Here is a 22,509-nt window from a genome sequence, read left to right on the forward strand (position 1 = left end):
GGAGTTTGCACATTCTCCCCATGTCTGCTCCGGTTACCTCCCACAATTCAAAGATGTGTGGGTCAGGTGAATTGGCCATGCTAAATTGCCTGTAGTGTTAGATAAGGGGTAAATGTCGGGGTACGGGTGGGCTGCGCTTCAGCGGGTCGGTACGGACTTGTTGGGCTGAAGGGCCTGTTTCCACACTGTAAGTAATCTAATCCTTTATAAAACTCCTTTCATAAATATCATCCAACAGCGATCAACTCTGGCCAATCTCAAGTGCAATCGTTGCTCAAGTCCTATCTTTGGCTTTATGATATATCTAAGCGTATTTTTAAAACTCAACTTCTTTTAAATGTGCATTCTCTATTCTCCCCTCTGCTGCAGCTTTTCTGTCTGCTGTTCTCCTTTCCAGATTCCATTTTAACTTCCATCCTTCCAAGCTAAGGGCCACCAGTCACATGAACAAGTGAGCATTATCATCCAATAACATTACAATTGATTTATTTTGAATTGAAGAAAATAGAAGGGTCCTTTACGAGCATTTTCTAAACTAAACGTTACCGATCCCTTAAATATTTTAAAGAACTTACAAACTTTCCTCATTGCTATTCTCCCATCAATGTTTGTCATGTTCTCAACTGGAAATGCGTCCCTGGCTATCCTGATGTAGACCAGTTTTTCCCCAACTCCCACAAATGATGTGTCCCCAGACAAGGAAAATTGAGTGATGGAAAGAGTTGTTAACTGGGAAGGAGTAAGGAGGGAGAATAATTGTTACACAAAGTGGAGATGAACAGTTGTTGAACTGAATAACGGTGGCTTAGTGGTTAACACTGCTGCCTCACAGCAGCAGGGATCTGAGTTTGATTCTATCCTTGGGTGACTGTCTGTGTGAAGTTTGCACATTTTCCCTGTGTCTGCATGGGTTTCCTCTGGGTGTCCCTCCCACAATCCAAAGGTGTGCAGGTTAAGTGAATTGGCCATGCTAAATTGCCCATAGTGTTCAGGATTGTGTAGGTTAGGTGCATTAGTCAGGGGCAAATGTAGCGTAATGGGGAGTGGGTTGGGTGGGATACTTTTAGGAGGGTCGGTGTGGACTTCTTGGGCCGAAGGGCCTGTTTCCACACTGCAGGGTTTCTACAATTCTATGAAGATTTGCTCAATGGAGTGTGGAAGGAGCTCAAATGGAAGGGATGCGGGTCAAGAAAATTTCAGTCACCTACCATTGAACAGATTGTTTTGTTGCCAGTAATCAAACTGACTTCCTTAAATTATGCCTAACAGTGGAAAACACACACACACACACACACACACACACACACACACACACACAATCCTCCCAGCACTAAAGATGGTTAAATCAGAGTCTTGGCTCTGCAATCACCAATGCTGTCTTAGAGTTTGCAACCCCAATTGCTCATCCCTTGAGCCCACTGGGATTGTAATCCACAGTTGGGGAACTGCTGATATAGATATCATAACCTATATCATAATCAAGCATTCCTTCCTCTTTCAATGGTCCTTTTTTAAAATTGGGATGCCTGACCGTAACTAACAAGAGGCTGAGGAAATAAATTGAAATATTGCCGAATAAACATGTTGCCTGTGCTTTTAAATCCCCTTCACGAACAATTCGAGACAGGACACCTCAATGCTCTGACATTAACTGCACTTACAAAACCTCAGTGGTGGCATGAAACTTCAGAGATATGTTTTGTGTGTATAACAGTAACCTGATAACCATTTTTTATCTGTTCTGTTCACTAGTTAACTCTGAAGAGGTAGATACATATCTGGATATATGCTGGCAAGCAGTGACTGAGGATGACATCTGTAGTAAGCCTTTGAGGACCAGATCAACAACATACACTGAATGCTGCTGCTTGTATGGAGAGGCCTGGGGCCTTCAATGTGCTTTCTGCCCCTCCAGAACATCAGGTAAGATGTTAATTACTTAATACCTGTATTGAATCTAAGTGTTAATACACACTTTTCTGTGCTTTGTGACTCTATAAAAAAAACTTGGAACTTGTTGACCCAAAGAGTTTATAACCAATCAAATAGTGAAATGGCATGTTGTGAAATCAGTCATATAGCACTAATCCTGCATTTATAACTTGCAGGCTTATGTCAACAGAATCAAATAACAAGCACTGCTTTTCTTGTGACACCACTGAAACATTTCCATTTGTTACAAGAAAGGGTTTGTAATGCTCAACAGCTTTATTTAACAAGTCCCTTTGGCATTTATGTTAACAGTTTTCTTGACAGCTCTCTTGACAATTTGAATGAGCCAAATTTGTGCTGAAAATGTGAGCAGCTCTGTTAGCATAATGAATCCCATTCTTCATCGCTGATTTCAAATTGCCAGGACAATATGTAGGTACATACTGAAGGCCTGACCTCCCAGTATTGTGGGAAAACACATATCAGTGGTAAGGCGCAATTAGAGGGAAGTTGACTTTGAGAGTGGTCTCCATCTGGGCTAAAACATCAACATTGAGTACCTGAAAATCAAGCGCCAGTTCTGTAGGTCACAGGTTCCATTTCTGCAGTTGTTTTGGAGGTTATTGCATTAGAAGGGACGAGGGTTAGCAGCAGGAAAAACCCATTATGGCTGAGTGGAGTACTCGTGGTACCATAGTTTTAAAACATAGAAAGTTGGAGTAGGAGCAAGCCATTTGGCCCTTCAAGCCTGGTCCATTATTCTATAGGATTATGGCTGACCAACCAACCCTTAAGTTAACATTTTGGGGCCTTTATTGGGCCAATTTCTCTGCTTCCTTTACACTGAGCTGAAAACAACAGCAACTTGCTGATCCAACTCACAAATTAACCTTACAATCTAATTGCAATGACATCATCAGAATTCAATATTCAAATGCTAAGAGGATTCCTTCTACCCTCAAGAATTACCATCAAACCAGCTGCTCAGTTGAACAAGTTAAAACTTGGACCAGTCAACTTGCCAGTGGATTAGAAATGACTGATTGTAACTGCCCAAACATCTAGTTACAATCACGCAGGTGAAGCTAAAGGCTCCTCTATTCTCTTTCTGTCTTACTCTGTCAATTTGGAGCAGCATGGTGGCTCAGCAGTTAGCACTGCTGCCTCACAGTGCCAGGGACCCGGGTTCAATTCCTGCCTCGGGCAACTGTCTGTGTGGAGTTTGCACATTCTCCCTGTGTCTGCGTGGGCTCCCTTTGGGTGCTCCAGTTTCCTCCCACAGTCCAAAAATGTGTAGGTCAGGTGAATTGGCTATGCTAAATTGCCCATAGTGTTAGGTGCATCATTCAGGGGGAATGGGTCTGGGTGGGTTACTCTTCGGAGGGTCGGTCTGGGCTTGTTGGGCCGAAGAGCCTGTTTCAACTCAGTAAGAAATCTAGCCTAATCAGGATATTTACATTCCTACTTCTATAACCAAAACTCAAGTATTGTGTTCTATTTTCTTTCAACATTCCATATGTCCTCTTAAAAGACAATTGACACTAAGTCTCTCACCTATATTTATCTCTGTCTTCTCTTTCTGAATCTTCACTGTGTAAGTACTATATTTAATTTAGTTTATTTGATTTTTAAAATTTATTATCACATGTATTTTGGTACAAAATATAGTGAGAAGTGTTGTATAGTGTTGCCACTTACTAACGCCATCTTAAACACAGAAAAATAAATCCACACATAGAATATAAAGGCTGGAAAGTAAAAAAGAATTTAAAAACTTAACATGTTTAACTTTGCAAATATTTCTAAAACACAGATAATAATCATAAATATCTAGTGGTTTAAAACATCAATTGAATTTTTATTTAAGAAAAACTATGATTAGAATGACAAATGGGAACAAGGCTTAAGGAAGGAAATACGTGAGCTGATAGAATAATTACTGTATATACTCATGTAAAAGTATCATTGCAATTGATTTTACACAGCTTTGAAATATTCCTAGAATATTTGGCAATGGATAAACTGGGCTCTGGGATAGACCTGGTTATGAAAGTGGCCCAGAATTACTCCTGTAATAGTCAAATTTTTAGACTATTTTTAAGGTTAAATTTATGGGGTCAGCTGTTACATGGATACTACATATGAGGGGCTGAAATTCATACACAATGAATTACAGTAATTCCACAAGTGCTGTAGGGGGAACTGAGCTCAGTTGAGCTACACACAAAGGAAGTTGTCACCTGATACTGACCTGATGCATCCTAAACTTTTACGTCAAATTCTTCCATTTCCCTCCTTTTCCTCTCATTTACTGTTGTTTCAAACTAACATTCTAAGCTTTTATTTCTGATAAGAATAAGTTATCAGACATTTGACTCTCATGCAATCTCGCCAATCATTGTAGCCGTGAGAAATCATCAACAGCTGCACAGTAATTTTAGAAATAAATGCACATAAGCCCATCTTATATAGGAAATGATTGTGTGATAAACTTCATATCACGCTCATTATACTAATTATAATGCTCGTTCAATAATGAACTTCAGAAATTCGTAGCCTAATGTTGGTGTGAATTGTACATCAAAACACATAATAGCACAAAAAGCAATATTTATTTCCTCGTCATAACTTTTGTGTACAGAATAATACCTTGACTCGCAAATGTTGATTACTATCTGTGAAGAAGTAAGGTTGACTTTTACACGAGCTAGATGGAAAATACCAGATTTTTTGGCCAGGAATCAAGGTTCGACTTTGCCATGAGATCAACTTTTACTTGAGTGTATACAGTATGTTTAACAGGTTGGTCTAAATGTAAAATTAGGTTATGTATTCAGTCAACATGAGACTCAAAAAGTTAACAGTGCCACACATACTTTATAGCAGCTGTTACTATTGAGCCACATTTTCAAAGAATGAAACATTGAGAACCAATCAACCCAACAATGGATTGTATGCATTTTAATGGCATCTGACTTATTCTTTCATTTGCTAATTTAATTTATTGATTTTCTTTCTGTACCATTACAGTTGATTTTGCACAGCTTTGTAATATTCCTAGGATATTTGGCGATGTATCAACTGGGCTCCGGGACAGACCTGGCTATGAATATGGCCCAGAAATACCACCCTATGGTCAGGATTTCCAACCTGGAATTGGATCATATGACAATTACGTTCAGCCTGAATATAGACCGTATGATTCCCAACAGGGGCTAGAATATGGATTGGGAGATCCCTATCTTAGACAGAGAGATCCGCAACCTGACTTGAGGTATGAACTGAGAGATCCTTATCCAGCTCGTCAATATGGCCCAGTAGAACCTCAATATGGTGAAGCATATGGACCAAGAAATTCACAACCTGGGTCTGAGTATAGTTCTACGGGATATTTACGGATTCCACAGTACCGTCCTCGGGAGCCTGGAAGAATCCCATTGTTTAGTAGCAGTGAGAATGGTAAGCTGTCATTCAGTTTTCTTTATTCTAATGGGACTTTCACCTTGCGTATTAGTAGCTGAAGTTATTTCACAACATATGTTTTTCTCCAGACACATGTATGACTTTTAAAAGAATGACAAAAAGAAACCCAAAGTTCTACTTCAAGATATGTAGATAGAAAAAAAATTGTGTACATATGCAAGTTCAAATTGAATGGTTATTTTACTCTTAAAGTGCTTCATTGTGATTGAGATGACATGAAATGGATCTACCATGAAGGGACTGTCTATGCCTTTGATTATTTGTCTTTACTTAGGCTGCATATGTTGGATTGATCAAATTATACATTTTATTTATTTAATGATCCCAGATGATGCTATTACTGGACAAGTCAGATCCCAAAATGAATGCAGACTTGATAGATCATACTTTGTTTTGTTTTGGTTTTAACAAAGTGGTCTCTTGCTGAAATATAAACTTGCAATGCTGCCAATTTTACTTTAACAATAAAACAGAAGTTTATTAACAGAAGAAATGAAAACAAAATAGAATAAACCGAATTATCTACTAAAAGCAAACCTTTTAAGATTTTTAAACATGCAGTAAAAATATAATCCTATTAATCCCAAAATGCTCCTTTACATATTGAAAACAGCAGCTTTTGTGCAGTACCCAAAATACAGCCATGATATTGTACCCAGAAACACACCTTAAATTGTACCCAAATGCTTCACTTCTACAGTACTCACACCAGAAGCTCCCGCTCTAACCCTTCAACAGATTTAACTGTGACTGTTAACTTATAGACTAGAACTTCAGGGAGCTTATTCTTGGAGCTATTATACATCTGAGTTTAAACATACTCAGCTTTATCCTCTTCAGGATTCTATCCCAACATTTTTTCATCTGGAACTAACATTAATTCTCCACTCTAACTTAATCTAGTTATATCCTTCCCTTCTCAGGATCACTGGACTATCTAGTCATCTTCATCCAAGGACTTCATAGGGCTATCTAAAATCAGAATAAGACTGAAAATAATTCTCTCTCTAAGCTATGGGTGTTTGCCTTAAAATAAAATCTCTCCTCACCTTGGAAACTGGAACTTGATTGTCTTGTTCGGTCATATATCCCTGTCAACATATACAAAACAGTATAAATTCCGAACCTCAGATTCTGAAAATATTTCAAAAGAAATCACCACGGTAACTGAAATTAATTGTTATTAACATCAGACATACAGAAAACCCATATGTTACTGATTTTAAAACCAAAAACCCAAACTTACAATAAATAATATTAAAAATACACATAAATCGCAGATGCTACATTATTTATTTGATAATACAATATAGGCAAGGCCAGACTTTATTTATTGTGTGGTCAGCTTCCTCCTTGAACCATTGCAGTCATGTGATTCACTTACAATGTCATTAGAGAAAGTGTTCGAGGATTTTGACACAGTGAAGGAGCAGTGATATATTTCCAAGTCTGATACCTGCTTTAATTACTTTATTTGCTGCAGCTAATTTCCTTTATCCCTCAACAGACATGTCACTTATTATTTCTGATAGGTTATTATAGATATAACTTGAGTGGTCACAGTAGCAGCAGGACTGTCAGAACACTTCAGTAGACACTCGTATAAATCATTTATATGCAGTAAAAAAAGCTGCAAATTGGGAAGTGGAAGTAAGAGAGGAAACTGGTGAAACTACAATCACCAGGGAAACATACTGAGCAAAACAATGGAACCGCAGGCTAACAAGATCCCTGGCTCTTAGGGTCCTAAAAGAGCTGGCTGTGAAAGAAGCAGATGCTTTGGTATTGATGTTCCAAAATTTATTAAATTCTGAAAAAGTCCCATTCGAAGGAGACAGAAAATGCGAAATATAGACCAGTTGAGTTGACAACTGCCACAGGGAAGATGTTAGAATTGATTATTAGGATGACGCATTTAGAAAGAAATCAAGACAACCATGACGTATCAGTGTGGTTTTATGAAATAGAAGTCATATTAACTTATTAATTGGAGATCTTTGAAAGAATGATATGAGCTTTGGCTAACGGAGGTAAATTATGTTTGCGAGAAGAAATTTGTTACAAAAGTAAAATAGAAGCATGTGGTGGAGGGAGTAACATACCAGCATGGTTAGAAGATTGGCTGGCTGGCAGAAAATAGAGAGGATGCATAAATGGATCTTTCTCCGATTGGCAGAATATTGGGAGGGATCTATGCTGGGGGCTCAATTTTTTACAATTTATCTCAATGACTTAAATGAGAAAAGCAAAGGCTTAGTACCTAAGTTTTAAGATGACACAAAGATAGTTGATAAACTATATTGTAAAGAGGGCATTATGCGTTTGGAAATCACTATAAGTAACTTAAGTCAGTCAGCAAAGTGGGAAGAATAAATAAAATTGTTCACTTTGGCAGAAAGAATTAAGAACAGATTACCTCAGGGAGTACATCAGCAGAATTCTGAGCAGCAGAGGGATCCGAATGTTCGAGTACACGAGTCACTAAAAGTTACCATATGGGTACAGCAATTATTTGAGAAGAATTTGTGGGCGGCATGGTGGCTCATGTGGGTGGCACAGTGGCACAGTGGTTAGCACTGCTGCCTCACAGCGCCAGAGACCCAGGTTCAATTCCCGACTCAGGCGACTGACTGTGTGGAGTTTGCACATTCTCCTCGTGTCTGCGTGGGTTTCCTCTGGTTTCCTCCCTCCCACAGTCCAAAGATGTGCGGGTCAGGTGAATTGGCCATACTAAATTGCCCGTAGTGTTAGGTAAAGGGGTAAATGTAGGGGTATGGGTGGGTTGCACTTCAGCGGGTCGGTGTGGACTTGTTGGGCCGAAGGGCCTGTTTCCACACTGTAAGTAATCTAATCTAATTCTATGTTGTATTGTGAGAGGAATAGAACATGATCAGAAGGAAATTTGCTCCAGTTATAAAAGGGTTTGATGAGCCAGACCTTGAATATTATGTACAGCTTTGGTCTTCTTCTTGAAGGAAGGATTGTCTTGTGAGCAATGTTGGACAGATTGGGTTGTGGAGAAGAGAGAGGAGTGATTTAATTGTGGTGTGTAAGATCCTGAACAGCCTTGACCAGGTGGGTGTGGAAATGATGTTTCCTCTTGTGGGTGAGTTGAACTTGGGGAACATGGTTAAAAAATTAGGGGGCGCTGTTTCCAGACAGAGATGAGAAGAAATTTGTTTCTCTCACTAGGATTGTAAGAGTTTGGTACTTTCCCTCAGAAGGCAGAGTTATTGAATGCGTTCATGGTTGGTTAGGTTCTTGTTAAGAAGAATCGATGTTTTGGGCAAAAGCCCTTCATCAGGAATAGAGGCAGGGAGCCCGCAGAGTGGAGAGATCATTGAGAGGGGATGGGGGTGGGGAGAAAGTAGCATTGAATACAACAGATGAATGGCGGTGGAGATGGAAGTGATAGGTCAGAGAGGAGGGTGGGGGAAGATAGATAAGAGTACAATGGGTGAATAGGGGTGGGGATGAAGGTGATATGTCAGGGAGGAGGGTGGGGGAAGGTATCAAACAGTACAATGGGTGAATGGGAGTGGGGATGGAGGTGATAGGTCAGAGAGGAGGGTGGGGAAGGTAGCAATGAGTACAATGGGTGAATGGGGGTGGGGATAGAGGTGATAGGTCAGAGAGGAGGGTGGAGTGGATAGGTGGAAAAGAAGGTTGGCAGGTAGGACAGATCATGGGGATGGTGCTGAGCTGGAAGTTGGAACTGGGGTGAGGTGGGGGAGGGAAAATGAGGAAACTGGTGAAGTCCACATTGATGCCCTGGGGTTGAAGTGTTCCGAGGCGGAAGATGAGGAGTTCTTCCTCCAGGCATCGGGTGGTGAATGAGCGGCGGTAAAGGAGGCCCAGGACCTCCATGTCCTTGGCAGAGTGGGAGGGGGAGTTGAAATGTTGGGCCACAGGGCAGTGTGGTTGGTTGGTGCGGGTGGCCCGGAGATGTTCCCTAAAGCGCTCTGCTAGGAGGCGTCCAGTCTCCCCAATGTAGAGGAGACCACATCGGGAGCAACGGCTACAATAAATGATATTAGTGAATGTGCAGGTAAAACTTTGATGGATGTGGAAGGCTCCTTTAGGGTCTTTAAAAGAGGTGAGGGAGGAGGTGTGTGCGCAGGTTTTGCAATTCCTGCGGTGGGAGGGGTAGGTGCCAGGACGGAAGGGTGGGTTGTTGGGGGGTATGGACCTGACTAGGTAGTCACAGAGGGAATGGTCTTCGTGGAAGGCGGAAAGAGGTGGGGAGGGAAATATGTCCCTGGTGATGGGGTCCATTTGGAGGTGGTTTTGAGGAATTGCAAAACCTATGCCCACACCTCCTCCCTTATCTCCATCCAAGGCCCCAAAGGAGCCTTCCACATCCATCAAAGTTTTACCTGCACATCCACTAATATCATTTATTGTAGCCGTTGCTCCCGATGTGGTCTCCTCTGCACTGGGGAGACTGGACGCCTCCTAGCAGAGCGCTTTAGGGAACATCTCCGGGACATGCGCACCAGTCAACCTCACCGTCCTGTGGCCCAACATTTCAACTCCCCCTCCCACTCTGCCGAGGACATGCAGGTCCTGGGCCTCCTCTACCGCTGCTCCCTCACCACCCAATGCTTGGAGGAAGAACGCCTCATCTTCAGCCTCAGAACACTTAAACCCAGGGCATCAATGTGGACTTCACCAGTTTCCTCATTTTCCCTTTCCCCACCTCATCCCAGTTCCAACCTTCCAGCTCAGCCCCATCCCCATCCCCATGACCTGTCCTTGCGCCCACACCTCCCCCCCTCACTTCCCTCCAAGGCCCCAAGGGATCCTTCCATATCCGCCACAAATTCACCTGCACCTCCACACACATCATTTACTGCATCCGCTGCACCCGATGTGGCCTCCTCTATATTGAGGTCTACTTGCGGAATGTTTCAGAGAACACCTCTGGGACACCCGGACCAACCAACCCAACCACCCCATGGCTCAACACTTCAACTCCCCCTCCCACTCCACCAAGGGCATGCAGGTCCTTGGACTCCTCCATCGCCAGACCATAGCAACACGACGGTTGGAGGAAGAGCGCCTCATCTTCCACCTAGGAACCCTCCAACCACAAGGGATGAACTCAGACTTCTCCAGTTTCCACATTTCCCCTCCCCCCCACCTTGTCTCAGTCAAATCCCTTGAACTCAGCACCGCCTTCCTAACCTGCAATCTTCTTCCTGACCTCTCCGCCCCCACCCCTACTCTGGCCTATCACCCTCACCTTATCACCCTCACCTTAACCTCCTCCCACCTATCACATTTCCAACGCCCGTCCCCCAAGTCCCTCCACCCTACCTTTTATCTTAGCCTGCTTGGCACACTTTCCTCATTCCTGAAGAAGGGCTCATGCCCGAAACGTCGATTCTCATGCTCCTTGGATGCTGCCTGACCTGCTGCGTTTTTCCAGCAACCTGTCCTACCTGCCTATCTTCCTTTCTATCTATCCACTCCACCCTCCTCTCTGACTTATCACCTCCATCCCCACCACCATTCACCTATTGTACTCTATGCTACTTTCTCCCCACTCCCACCCCCTCTCAATTATCTCTCCATTCTGCGGGCACCCTGCCTCTATTTCTGATGAAGGGCTTTTGCCCGAAACATAGATTTCCCTGCTCCTCAGATGCTGTCTGACCTGCTGTGCTTTTCCAGCCCCACTCTAATCTAGACAATGGTTTCCAACATCTGCAGTCCTTGGTTTTTATCTGGGTTCTTATTAAGGCAAGGGAATCAAAGAATGTCAGGAGTAGATGGGATTGTGAAATACAAAACAATGGATCAGCCAAGATAGCATAGAATGTGGGACCAAATGGCCTACTTTGCTTCATATTCATGTGTTTTTATATGCTCCTTGTGTACGTTATCTAGTGTCTGGGGTGAATCACCACATGTCGAGTGTGTGGTGCTGAAAAAGCATGGCAGGTCAGGCAGCATCCAAGGAGCAGGACAATTAATATTTCGGGCATAAGCCCTTCATCAGGAATGAGGCTTGTGGGCTGGAGGTCTGAGAGATAAATGGGAGGGGGTTGGGGTTGGTGGGAGGTAGCTCGAAAAGCGATAGGTGGATGAAGGTGGGGGATAAGGTGATAGGTCAGAGGGGGCAGTCACGGACGGGTCCGGAGGGTGGTGCCAAGTTGGAGGTTTGGGACTGGAATAATGTGGGGGAAGGGGAAATGAGGAAGCTGTTGAAATCCACATGTATCCTGTGTGATTGCAGGGCCACAAGGCAGAATAAGAGGCATTCGTCCTCCAGGCGTCGGGTGGTAACGTTTTGGCAGTGGAAGAGGCGCAGGACCTGCTTGCCCTCAGCGGAGTGGGAAGGGGAGTTGAAGTGTTCAGCCACGGGGCAATGGGGTTGGTGGGTGCGGGTTCCCAGAGATGTTTGCTGAAATGATTTGCAAGAAGGCGCCCTGTCTCCCTAAATTAGAAGAGACCACACCGGGTGCAACTGATACAGCAGATGACATTGGTAGGGATACAGATGAATCTCTAGGCAAATGTGGAAGAATCCCTTGGGCATTTCAATGGAGGTGAGGGGAGTGGTGTGGGAGCAGGTTTTGAACTTCCTGCGATGGCAGGGAAAGGTGCCAGGAGTAGGGGGTGGGCTGGTGGGGGGTGTGGACCTGACAAGGGAGTTGCGGAGGAAATGGTCTTTTTGGAAAGCTGATAGGGGTGCAGAGGGAAATATATCTCTGGTGTTGGGGTCCATCTGGTGGTGGTGGAAGTCGTGGAGGATGATGTGTTGTATGGAGGTTGGTGGGATGGAAGGTGAGGACCGGGGGATTCTGTTCTTATTGTGTTGGGAGGGATGGTGTTCAAGGGTGGTGGTGCGTGAAATGGAGGAGATGCACTGGAGGGCATCGTCAATCACGCGGGAAGGGAAGTTGCAATCATGGAAGAAGGAGGCCATCTGTGACTTTCTGAGGTGATATTGGTCCTCCTGGGAATAGATGCAGCGGAGGCGGAGGAATTGGGAATAAAAGATGGTGTTTTGGCAGAGGAATTGGGAATAAGGGAGGTGGAGAAATTGGGAATAAGGCAAATTCCACCTCAGAAAGTCCCAGATGGCAATTTCACCTCAAAATTCCACCCATTAGAAATTGTATGAGGTTGAACATAGAAAAAATATATGACAGCTTTTAACACTGTTTTACTTCAAACCATGAACTGGAGAATTGACAACCTCACTCATTTTGTCAGTGCAGCGACCACATCACGGGGCCCTCATTGTTAGCCATTTGTATCACCAGTTTTCCTTGACAGGATTGTGAGGGCACTTTGCTCTTTTAACAGGATGCAACTTTCACAAAACTGGCATGGATCATTGATGGTATACATGTACACATCCATGTTCCAGTTCCATCGAAGATTACAGCCTGTGGTCTGAGCTAGATCAATGGAAAATACTGTTGTCGAGCCAGAAACACCTGAACCTACTTTAATTGTGTGGTATATGCCAATATTTGATTTTATTTTCTCAGATCGTTCCAGTAGTTTTGAAGGCTTACAAGCAGAAGAGTGTGGAATTCTGAATGGCTGTGAAAATGGGCGATGTGTTCGAGTGCAGGAAGGATACACCTGTGACTGTTTTGATGGTTTTGAGCTCGACATGACAAAAATGACTTGTGTAGGTGAGTGACCTTTTGCTTTCTGTGACCTTTGGTCCATCCTTCCTCCTCTTTCTTAACAGCTCAACCCTTCACCACTAAATATTCAGGCTTATTTGGAGTGTGAGATGCAGATTGCACTGTAGATCTTATCAGTTATGGTTTCTGAGTTATCATTTCTCTGATAAAGAACGAGACATCTTATTAGTATCACTGCTGATTCTGTTGTTGCTGTAGTAGTAGTTGGAGTAGTTGCTGTTTTAGCAATATAGGAACAGTAGTAAGCCATTCAGACCCTGGACCCTGTTCCACCATTCAATCAGATCATGGCTGATCTGTGGTCTAACTCCATATACCCACCTTTGGCCCATATCCTTTTGTTTAACAAAAGGAACTCTACCTCAGATTTAAAAATAACAAGTGACCCAGCATCCATCACTATTTGTGGAAGTCAGTTCCAAACCTCTACTAGCCTGTGTATGGAAAAGTACTTCATAATACCTGTCCAGAATGGTCTGGCCATATTCTAAGACTACGTTCCCTGCTCATTCCAGAATCTCAAACCAATGGAAATAAATCTAGTTATCTGCATGGATTAGATTTTAATGCGTTATCCCAAGGTCAAAGGACCAAAGGATCCATCTTACTGCATATTGCAACAAATTGTTTATTTTAAAAAAGAAATTCACTGTTGGTTGATGACTATATTGGGTTGATAAGATTGAGAGAGTTGATGTCAGCTCAAGGTTTTGTTCTCATGATCTGTGTATGAATTGAGAACTATTGTCATCCAGTAGGGATACCTAAAACCAAATGGAACTAGGAAACAAGTGATATTTAATGGTAATTAGGGGATTATTGAATGAGAACATGATTAGATACATGGGGATCAAGTAAGCAGTCTGTTGATGTTTTATGAGGTGTGATTTGGAATAAAACTCAAGCTGTTAAAATCTTGAACACTGTTTAACCAGCTTGTAATCTCTGGTTAAAGAAAGACAAAGAACTGTGGGTGCTGGAAATCCAAAACAAACGCAAGTCTGGCAGCATCTGTGGAGAGAAAGCAGACTTAAGTTCAGAAGTTCTGAAGAATGGTCACTGAACCCAAAACGTTAACTCTGTTGCTGGAGGAAGAATGCCTCATCCTCTGCCTTGGGACCATTCAACCACATGGCATCAATATCAACTTCACTAGTTTCCAAATCTCCCCTCCCTCCCCACGTCATCCAACATCCAACCCTCCAATTTGGCAACGTCCACTTAACCTGCCCTACCTGTCCATCTTCCTTCCTGCCTATCCACTCCACCCTTCCCACCGACCTATCGCAATCACCCCGCAACTACATCCATCAATCACCTTCCCAGCTACCTTCCCCCCAGCCCCACTCCCGCACTCCTATTTATCTCTCAGCTACGCACCCCCCAACACATACACACGCACACACACACTGTGTCTGTCTGTCTGTCTGTCTGTCTGTCTCTCTTTCTCTCTCTCTCCCCCCGATGAAGGGCTTATGCCCAAAACGTCAACTCTCCAGCTCCTAGGATGCTGCCTGACCTGTTGTGCTTTTCCAGCACCACAGTTTTCAACTCTGACCTCCAGCATCTGCAGTCCCCACTCTCCTCACTCCACAGAGAATGGTTTGCTGTCTTTGGACAAAGGTTGAAAAGTTATCATTATTCTAACCTGACAGTAGTGTGGTGAAAACTTCAGACAGAAGATTGAATCTAAATCATCAAGGTGAGGTTACCCAGCCCTGATTTCTGATTGCAAATTGTATGGCCAGTGAAAGAATGAAAACAGGATAAGGCGCAAAGTTTTTTTTTAGAATTGGAGGCATGAATAAAACTTTGCACAAGTTACAACTTTTCACAAATAATATTAAATTAAAAAAAAGTACTGGATAAATTTTGGCCATTTATCGAAGGAAAGATGTACTGACATTGAAGGCAGATCAAAGAAAGTTCAAAAGCAAAAATTGTTGTAAAGTCTCTGGCCGTTTCAGTGGAGGGAAATCAGAGTTACTGTTTCAGGTTGAGTGACCCTTCCTCAGAACTCAAAGAAGGTTCACTAGGATTGATCCCAGCTATGGAGGGACTGCCTTATGAGGAGAGGTTGAGTAGGGTGGCCCTGTACTTATTGGAGTTTAGAAAACCAAGTGGTGACCTTATTGAAATGTACAAGATTCTCGGGGGGGTGGGGTGACAAGGTAAATACAGAAAAGTTGTTTCCCCTGGAGTAGATTCTCGGACCAGAGGGCATAATTTCAGAATAAGGGACCAGTCATTTACGACAGAAAGGAAGAGTAATTCCTTCTCTCAGAGGGTACAGAATCTGTGGAATTCTTTACCCCAGAGGGGTTTTGAGGCTGGGTTTTAAGCGTAATCAAGGCTGAGCTGGACATGTCTTTAATCAGTACAGAATGAATGGTTATGGGGAAAGAGCGGGGACATGGTGTTAAGGATTATCAGATCAGTCATGATCTCATTGAATGGCAGCGCAGACTCAACCAGCTGAATGGACTACTTCTGTTCCCATGTCATATGGTCTTATTAACTGCTTAGGACGCATGATCATATATTGGCCAATTCAGAGTGAAGATAGCTGCATAGAAGAGTACAGAATGGAATTCAATACATTACTAAAAAGACTGCAGCAATTCCCCAATGATCCTGGCCGATAAATTATAACCCAGCGCCAAAGTATCAAATTTATACAGACTTCCAGTTATGATGTGAGTTCAATTTGTAGATAAACACAGACTGCTAGAGCAAATGTCAGGAGCAGTAAAAGAAAAATATTACATGTATTCTTTTCCAGAATCATTTGTAGTGCAAATGTGGCATTTAACCATATGACACAACATTTACTGGTTGGTGGGACTGTATAGATATAAGATGGAGGCAACAGTAGAAAAGAAGAATTTTAATTAATGGAAATTAAATTAAATTAAAATGTTTTTAACAATTTTGAGAAGGAAAGAGAATTTTAGATTTACAATAAGAGAATGAAGCTGAAAATGTGTTCCTGGAAAAGCGCAGCAGGTCAGGCAGCATCCAAGGAACAGGAGAATCGACATTTCGGGCATAAGCCCATCTTCAGGAAGAAGGGCTTATGCCCGAAATGTCAATTCTCCTGCTCCTTGGATGCTGCCTGACCTGCTGCGCTTTTCCAGCAACACTTTTTCAGCTCTGATCTCCAGCATCTGCAGTCCTCATTTTCTCCAATAAGAGAATGAACTCCAGCATCTCCAGGTATAGGAATTGATGTGTCGGCTGTGATTCACTACGCCAACACCTGTCCCGAACAGGATGGTAGAACATTCGAAACTAATGGAAGATTCAGGAGAAGGTTGAGATCAAAGAGGGGACTGTGTTGGTCACAAGAGGTTTCAACGAAGTGATGAATGTGCTTAGGCCAGAGATTTTTTAACTTTGCTGTGTTAGACAACAAATGCACATTTATATTGTGTCAAACGAACAGACGAAAAGATGCCTAGAATTTGAGCGGTTTGTCAGATTTGAACGTGACAGCAAACCAACATCTTTTAAGAAAAGTAATCATTCCTTGTAAATTAATCATAATCTGTCATTTCATCAGCACAGACATGGAGTCCAGTGAAGCTCCATTGTTGTTAAGTAAGCCATCAATCAAAAAAATGCAAATGGAACTGGATATGGAAAAGAGCACAGTCATTGTGTTTGGAAGCTCTGTGAATGTACAACTTACACAATCAAGGCAATCATTGTCCTTTGTTGGAATTAAGGAAATATTATTCAAATCAGGGGCAGAAATTGAGAAGACATAAACTAAATTCTGTTCAAACTATGGAGGCAATTTGCTCATCCATCCTGCAAAAGGTTAATAAAAACCACTAAACAGCAAGAATGACAAAGCTGGAGAGAGTGTAAGGTGGGCACAGAGATTCCAGACAGCAAACAGCCCTATCGCAGAAACAAAAACAAAAATTGCTGGACAAACTCAGCTGGTCTGGCAGCATGTGTGGAGAGAAAGCAAAGTTAACTTTTCGGGTCCAGTGACTCTTCTTCAGAATAGGGATGGATATGCACAGAAAAGGTTTCTCCAGGAATTATAAGGCTAAAGCCAGGCCACTGGAGTAGAGCTTTGAGGAAAAACTGAGAGTGTTGAAATATAAGCATATAGGTAGCACAGTGGCTCAGTAGTTAGCACTGCTGCCTCATAGTACCAAGGATCTTGGTTCGATTCCACCCTCTGTGTGGAGTTTGCACGTTCTGAGGGCTTCAGTACCTGTGTGGGTTTCCTCTCACAATCCAAAGATGTACAGGTTAGGTGGATTGGCCATGCTAAATCACCCACTGTGTTTAGGATAAGCTGGTTAGGTGAGTGAGTTTTTGGTAATGTGGATTTATAGGGTCAAGGGGTGGGCTGCTCTTTGGAAGGCTGGCATGAACTCATAGAAAAGTATAGGCCCATCAGCCCTTGATGTTGTGCCAACCTTTTATTCGACTCTAAGTTGGGTTGAATCATCTGCTTCCGTTCTGTAGGGACTCTGTATTCACTTCAGATAGGGGGAAACAATTTCTTAGCATTGTTATTAACAAATAATTGGGAATGTAGATTAAATGCTTTTCTGCAGGAAGATCAGTTCAACATGGAAATGTTTCTTTAAAAAGAAGTGTCAATGCCAGGGGTGGGAGTGTCTCCCTGGAGGATAAATAAATGTCAGTCTCTCAGAATTGTTTCCAACAGTTTCAATGCCGCTGGAGTTAGAATTAATTTGAATTTGGAGAGACAAGGATTAATCAAGGATAGTCAGCATGGCTTTATTAAAGGGAGATCATATCCAGCCAACTTTATTGAATCTTTCAAGAAAAGTGACCAGGCTTGTAGACGAGGGCAAAGCAATCAATGTAGACTCCTTAGACTTCAGCAAAGGTTTTGTTAAGCCTTGCTTGGGGGACTGATAGCGAAGGTTAGAGCCCATGAATCCAAGGAAATTTGGTTAATTTGGATCCAGAATTGGGAAGCAGAGGGAGAAGTTTGAGATAGGAGCAAATTACTGCAGATGCTGGAATTTGTACCAAAAACAACAAATGCTGGTGATCACAGCAGGTCAGAGAGCATAGATAAAGAGAGAGCAAGCTAATGTTTCGCGCCTGCTTGACTCTTCATCAGAGCTGAAGTGAAGTGTGAAGGGGACAGCATTTATGAAATAGTTTTGAGGGGGGAGGGGTGAGAGTGGTGTTGGGGGCAGGAGGTGCAGGGTGCTGATAGAGAAATGACGTTGATAGTTCAGATTAAGTTTGAGGGACATTTTGTGATTGGAAACCTGTGTCCAGTGGGATTCTACAAAGATCAGTGATGGGGCTCTTGCTGTTTGTGGTTTATGTAAATGATTTAGACTTGAATGTAGGTGGGTTGATCGAAGTTCACAGATGGTACAAAAAATAGGTGAGGTGAGAACACACGTGGAGAATAACCTTAGATTACAGGAAAACATGGATGGGTTGTTCCGAGATGCTTGTTGATGTATCGCCATGGTTTTACCAGACCATAGGGGCTGCTCTCTCATTAGTCTAGTGGTGATTTAACCTGAAAGTCACCAAACCTCAGGTGAGGGAAGAGGTTGAGAAGAGAGGCCTTCGTGGTAACCTCATGGATGGCACGATGACTAGCACTGCTGCTTCACAGCGCCAGTGAACCAGGTTCAATTCCCACCTCGGGTGACTGGCTGTGTAGAGTTTGCACATTCTCCCTGTGTCTGCGTGGGTTTCATCCCACTATCACAAAGATGTGTAGGCCATGTGAATTATCCATCGTGCTAGGACCATTAGTCAGAGGGGGGTGGGTTATTTTTCGGAGGGTCGTTGTGGACTTGTTGGACCAAAGGCCTGTTTCCATACTGTAGGGAATCTTTGAAAAAACACTGATGGGACTTGAACCCACACTGTTGGCATCATACTGCTCTGTAAACTGACAATCCAGCCAACTGAGCTAAACTGTTCCAATGAGCTATTCAGTGGCAAATGGAATTTAAAGTGGATAACTGTGAGCTGATGTATTTGGAAAGGACAGACAAAGAAAGGGAATCCAATTGGATGATCGGCTATGATCATAATGAATAGCAGAGCAAGCTGAAAGGGCAGAGTGGCCTCCTCTTACTCCTGTTTTTCCATGGACCTATTCCATCGCTGGGGAGATGAACAACTGGAACAATTGTAGATTTCTCCAATGAAACAAAGGATACAAATGTTCATGTAACTTTTATGTATGTTACATCCCTTGAGGTGCACACCAGTCATATCGTGTCACATCACATCACCAGTTTAAAGGGCAAAGTCATGGCCTTGGCCAACCTCAGTTTATGTACGTATATATGTAACAGGATATCAAAGAATGTGCCAGGTCATGTGTTATCTCAAGGTTGCAGCATGTTATTCTTTGTGAGCTCTGTTCACCGTCTTATCATACACTGATACCAGCTGTCTGTGACATCAGTTTTCAAAACGTCCATTCGTTGTTGTTTCCCTTGTGACTAACTGCCAGGCAGCTTTTCAACTGTTTCACTGTCAATGCTTTCAGCAGTAGCTACGTGCCCATATTGTTCCCACTCCATTGTGGAGGCTGTAGATGTGCTGTATTCCTTCACAAAAATACTGGGAGAAATTCTGAAAAGCGATTCAGCAGCAAAACCCATTGCGTTCTATCTGGGTAACTATCATTCGATAAAACGTGTGAATGAAGAAAGGCTGCAAATCGATATTAGATTAGATTACTTACAGTGTGGAAACAGGCCCTTCGGCCCAACAAGTCCACACCGACCCACCGAAGCACAACCCACCCATACCCCTAACTGAACACTACGGGCAATTTAGCATGGCCAATTCACCTGACCTGCACATCTTTGGACTGTGGGAGGAAACCGGAGCACCTGGAGGAAACCCACGCTGACACGGGGAGAACGTGCAAACTCCACACAGTCAGTCGCCTGAGTCGGGAATTGAACCCAGGTCTCTGGTGCTGTGAGGCAGCAGTGCTAACCACCGTGCCACCCTGCCGCCCTCATTATAATTTGAAAGTGGATATTGGAGAATGGAGAAATTGCAAACTTGAAATGGATGGGCTTTCTCATTTCCTTACAAAGAAAGGAGCAAGGTCCAGGGAATATTAGAGATACCAGTAAAAGGACATTTGGAACGACAAAAGCAGGGATATAATATGTAGACTTTTCATTTTTCATTATTATTCTATTTGCATTGATTATTTTATAAAGAGAAGGGATAATTAAGTGAGAACTTGTCTGTGGATAACAAGTAATTGGTGTGTTGGAATTGTGTCATCTGTGAGATGAAATACCCTGACTGGAAAAGTAAATGCCTGGACTCAATCTAGCTAACCCTTAACCTCTGGTGTTTCACAAGGACATGATCAAACTTAATCTGTTACATTATTGCAGTCAAATAGAAAGCAGTCTCTCTCTCTCCACAGATATTCACTGCAGGAAGCAGTCAATATTTCAGGACCTAAACAAGGAATATTGATTGAATATTAAATACAGGCAGTCCCCAGGTTGAGAACGGGTTCTGTTAATGAGTCTGTTTGGAAGTTGATTTGCATGCAAGTCAGGACACAATGCAGGATAACATGAAGCAGCCATTTGAGTGTATAGGAAATGTTTCTGTGTTGGATCTTTCAAATTACACCCCAGTATAGGATTGCATTCAAAAGACAGACATCCATAAATCAGGCACCCCTGCATTCCATGAAAACAGCACTCCACAGAACCTTAAGCATTAATGTCATCACAGTCCCAAAAGGTATTCTCTCATTCAAGAGAGACAACTGGTAGTGAGTTTAACCTGAGGGCCACCATCTCTCAGAGTGAGGTCCGAGGTTAAGAAGGTATGGTGACATTAGCTGGTAGAGGAATTGAACCTACACTGTTGATTTCACTCTCTGTTGCAAACCAGTTGTACCACCAACTGAGCTAACCAGGCTCCGTAAGCTTAAATCTTACAGTCATAGAGAATGATGTAGCATTCACAGAGCAAGGGACATGGGTTCAATTCCACCCTCAGGTGATTGTCTCCCCTCAGGTGTGGGGTTTATACATCATCCCTGTGTATGTGTAGGTTTTTGTTTTGGGTGCTCTGGTTTCCTCCTATAGTCCAAAGACGGGCAAGTTAGGTGAATTGGCCATGGGAAATGCAGGGTTATGGAGATAGAGTAGGAAGGTGGGTCGGGGTGGGACACTCTTTGGAGGGACAGTGTTGACTTGATGGGCTGAATGGCCTGCTTCCACACTGTCAGGATTCTATGAGGTGAAGTTGAGGTAGATGATCAGCTATGAACTAATTGAATAACAGAGCAAGCTGGAGACATTTCTATGACTTACTGCTACCCATATGAATTGAAATGACTCTGTTGTGATTCTTGCATTTCAGATATTAATGAATGTGAGGATCTGAGTGACAGCATACCACTCTGCCGGAATGCAAGCTGTGAGAACACAGAAGGATCATATAAGTGCATCTGTTTACCAGGCTTTGTGCTTTCCCATTATCCTAATGACTGTATACCAGAAATAGAAACAGATCATCAGTAAGAATACGGACATTGTCACCTGGCAAGTGATAAAGAAGCACTTGGTGATTTATTTTAAGGAAAATACATGTTTATTCTGCTTGGGATTATCAATTCGATTATATGTGAGAGTAAATGTTCAGCAACACACACAGACACCAGTCCAGTGACACTATCTATAATTTATGTCTATGACTTTGAAAGAAAGTGTTGATTAGATTTGTGATGGTTCCATTTGAAAAATATACAGAGGCAGTACAAACTGCAAGTAGCAGACAGTTGGCTGAGACTATTAAGACTGTGTAAGGCCTTTATGTAACTTGAAGACATCCTGAATGGCTCTGAAATAATTGACACTAAGGTTGTGATAAATATCATTTGTTTAAGCAAAAGTTTTTAAAAAGTAAGTTATTTCTTATTAGACATTGCCATTTTAAATAAGAGAAAATAATTCGGATAGGATCACGAGCATTGTGTTTTTTCTTAATGTAACGTTTTCTCTTTTAAAACCATAGCAGTGCACTTTGCTGCATTTTCTAGACTGAGATTTTCGAAAGAAATATAATCAGTTGTTTAGTGTTCAAAATCCCTAATAATCAGTCAGGGAAAATATATTGCAGTCTAGCAGATCTGCCACTAGATGTCTCCACACATGTAATTTACTTCAAATCATAAAAGGTAGAAGCAGAAGTAGGCCATTCAGCCCATTAAGTCTACCCTACCACGCAATGAGACTATGGCCAAACTGATAACCCTCAACTTGACTTCCCTGCCTTTTCCCCATTACCCTTGATTCTGTCCCCAATTAAAAATCTGTCAATCTCTTAACAATCCAGTCCTGAAAGCTTTCTGTGGTAATGAATTCCATTGATTCACAACTCTCTGAAAGAAGAAATT

At 42.5% G+C, this 22,509-nt stretch overlaps 1 protein-coding gene across 1 annotated transcript in view; it reads left to right on the forward strand.

Moving 5' to 3' along the window:
* LOC132818217 (latent-transforming growth factor beta-binding protein 2-like) overlaps nucleotides 1-22,060 on the forward strand; it is a 437,178-nt gene extending 415,118 nt beyond the window's left edge. Inside the window, exons 33-36 of the mRNA XM_060828998.1 lie at nucleotides 1,753-1,923; nucleotides 4,963-5,391; nucleotides 12,921-13,070; nucleotides 21,474-22,060. Coding sequence (XP_060684981.1) covers nucleotides 1,753-1,923; nucleotides 4,963-5,391; nucleotides 12,921-13,070; nucleotides 21,474-21,634 — 911 coding nt within the window. The 3' untranslated portion in view covers nucleotides 21,635-22,060. The remainder of the gene's footprint in view (nucleotides 1-1,752; nucleotides 1,924-4,962; nucleotides 5,392-12,920; nucleotides 13,071-21,473) is intronic.
* The last annotated feature ends 449 nt before the right edge of the window (nucleotides 22,061-22,509 follow it).

The sequence above is a fragment of the Hemiscyllium ocellatum genome, chromosome 8 (assembly GCF_020745735.1).
Source record: "Hemiscyllium ocellatum isolate sHemOce1 chromosome 8, sHemOce1.pat.X.cur, whole genome shotgun sequence".
NCBI lineage: Eukaryota > Metazoa > Chordata > Chondrichthyes > Orectolobiformes > Hemiscylliidae > Hemiscyllium > Hemiscyllium ocellatum.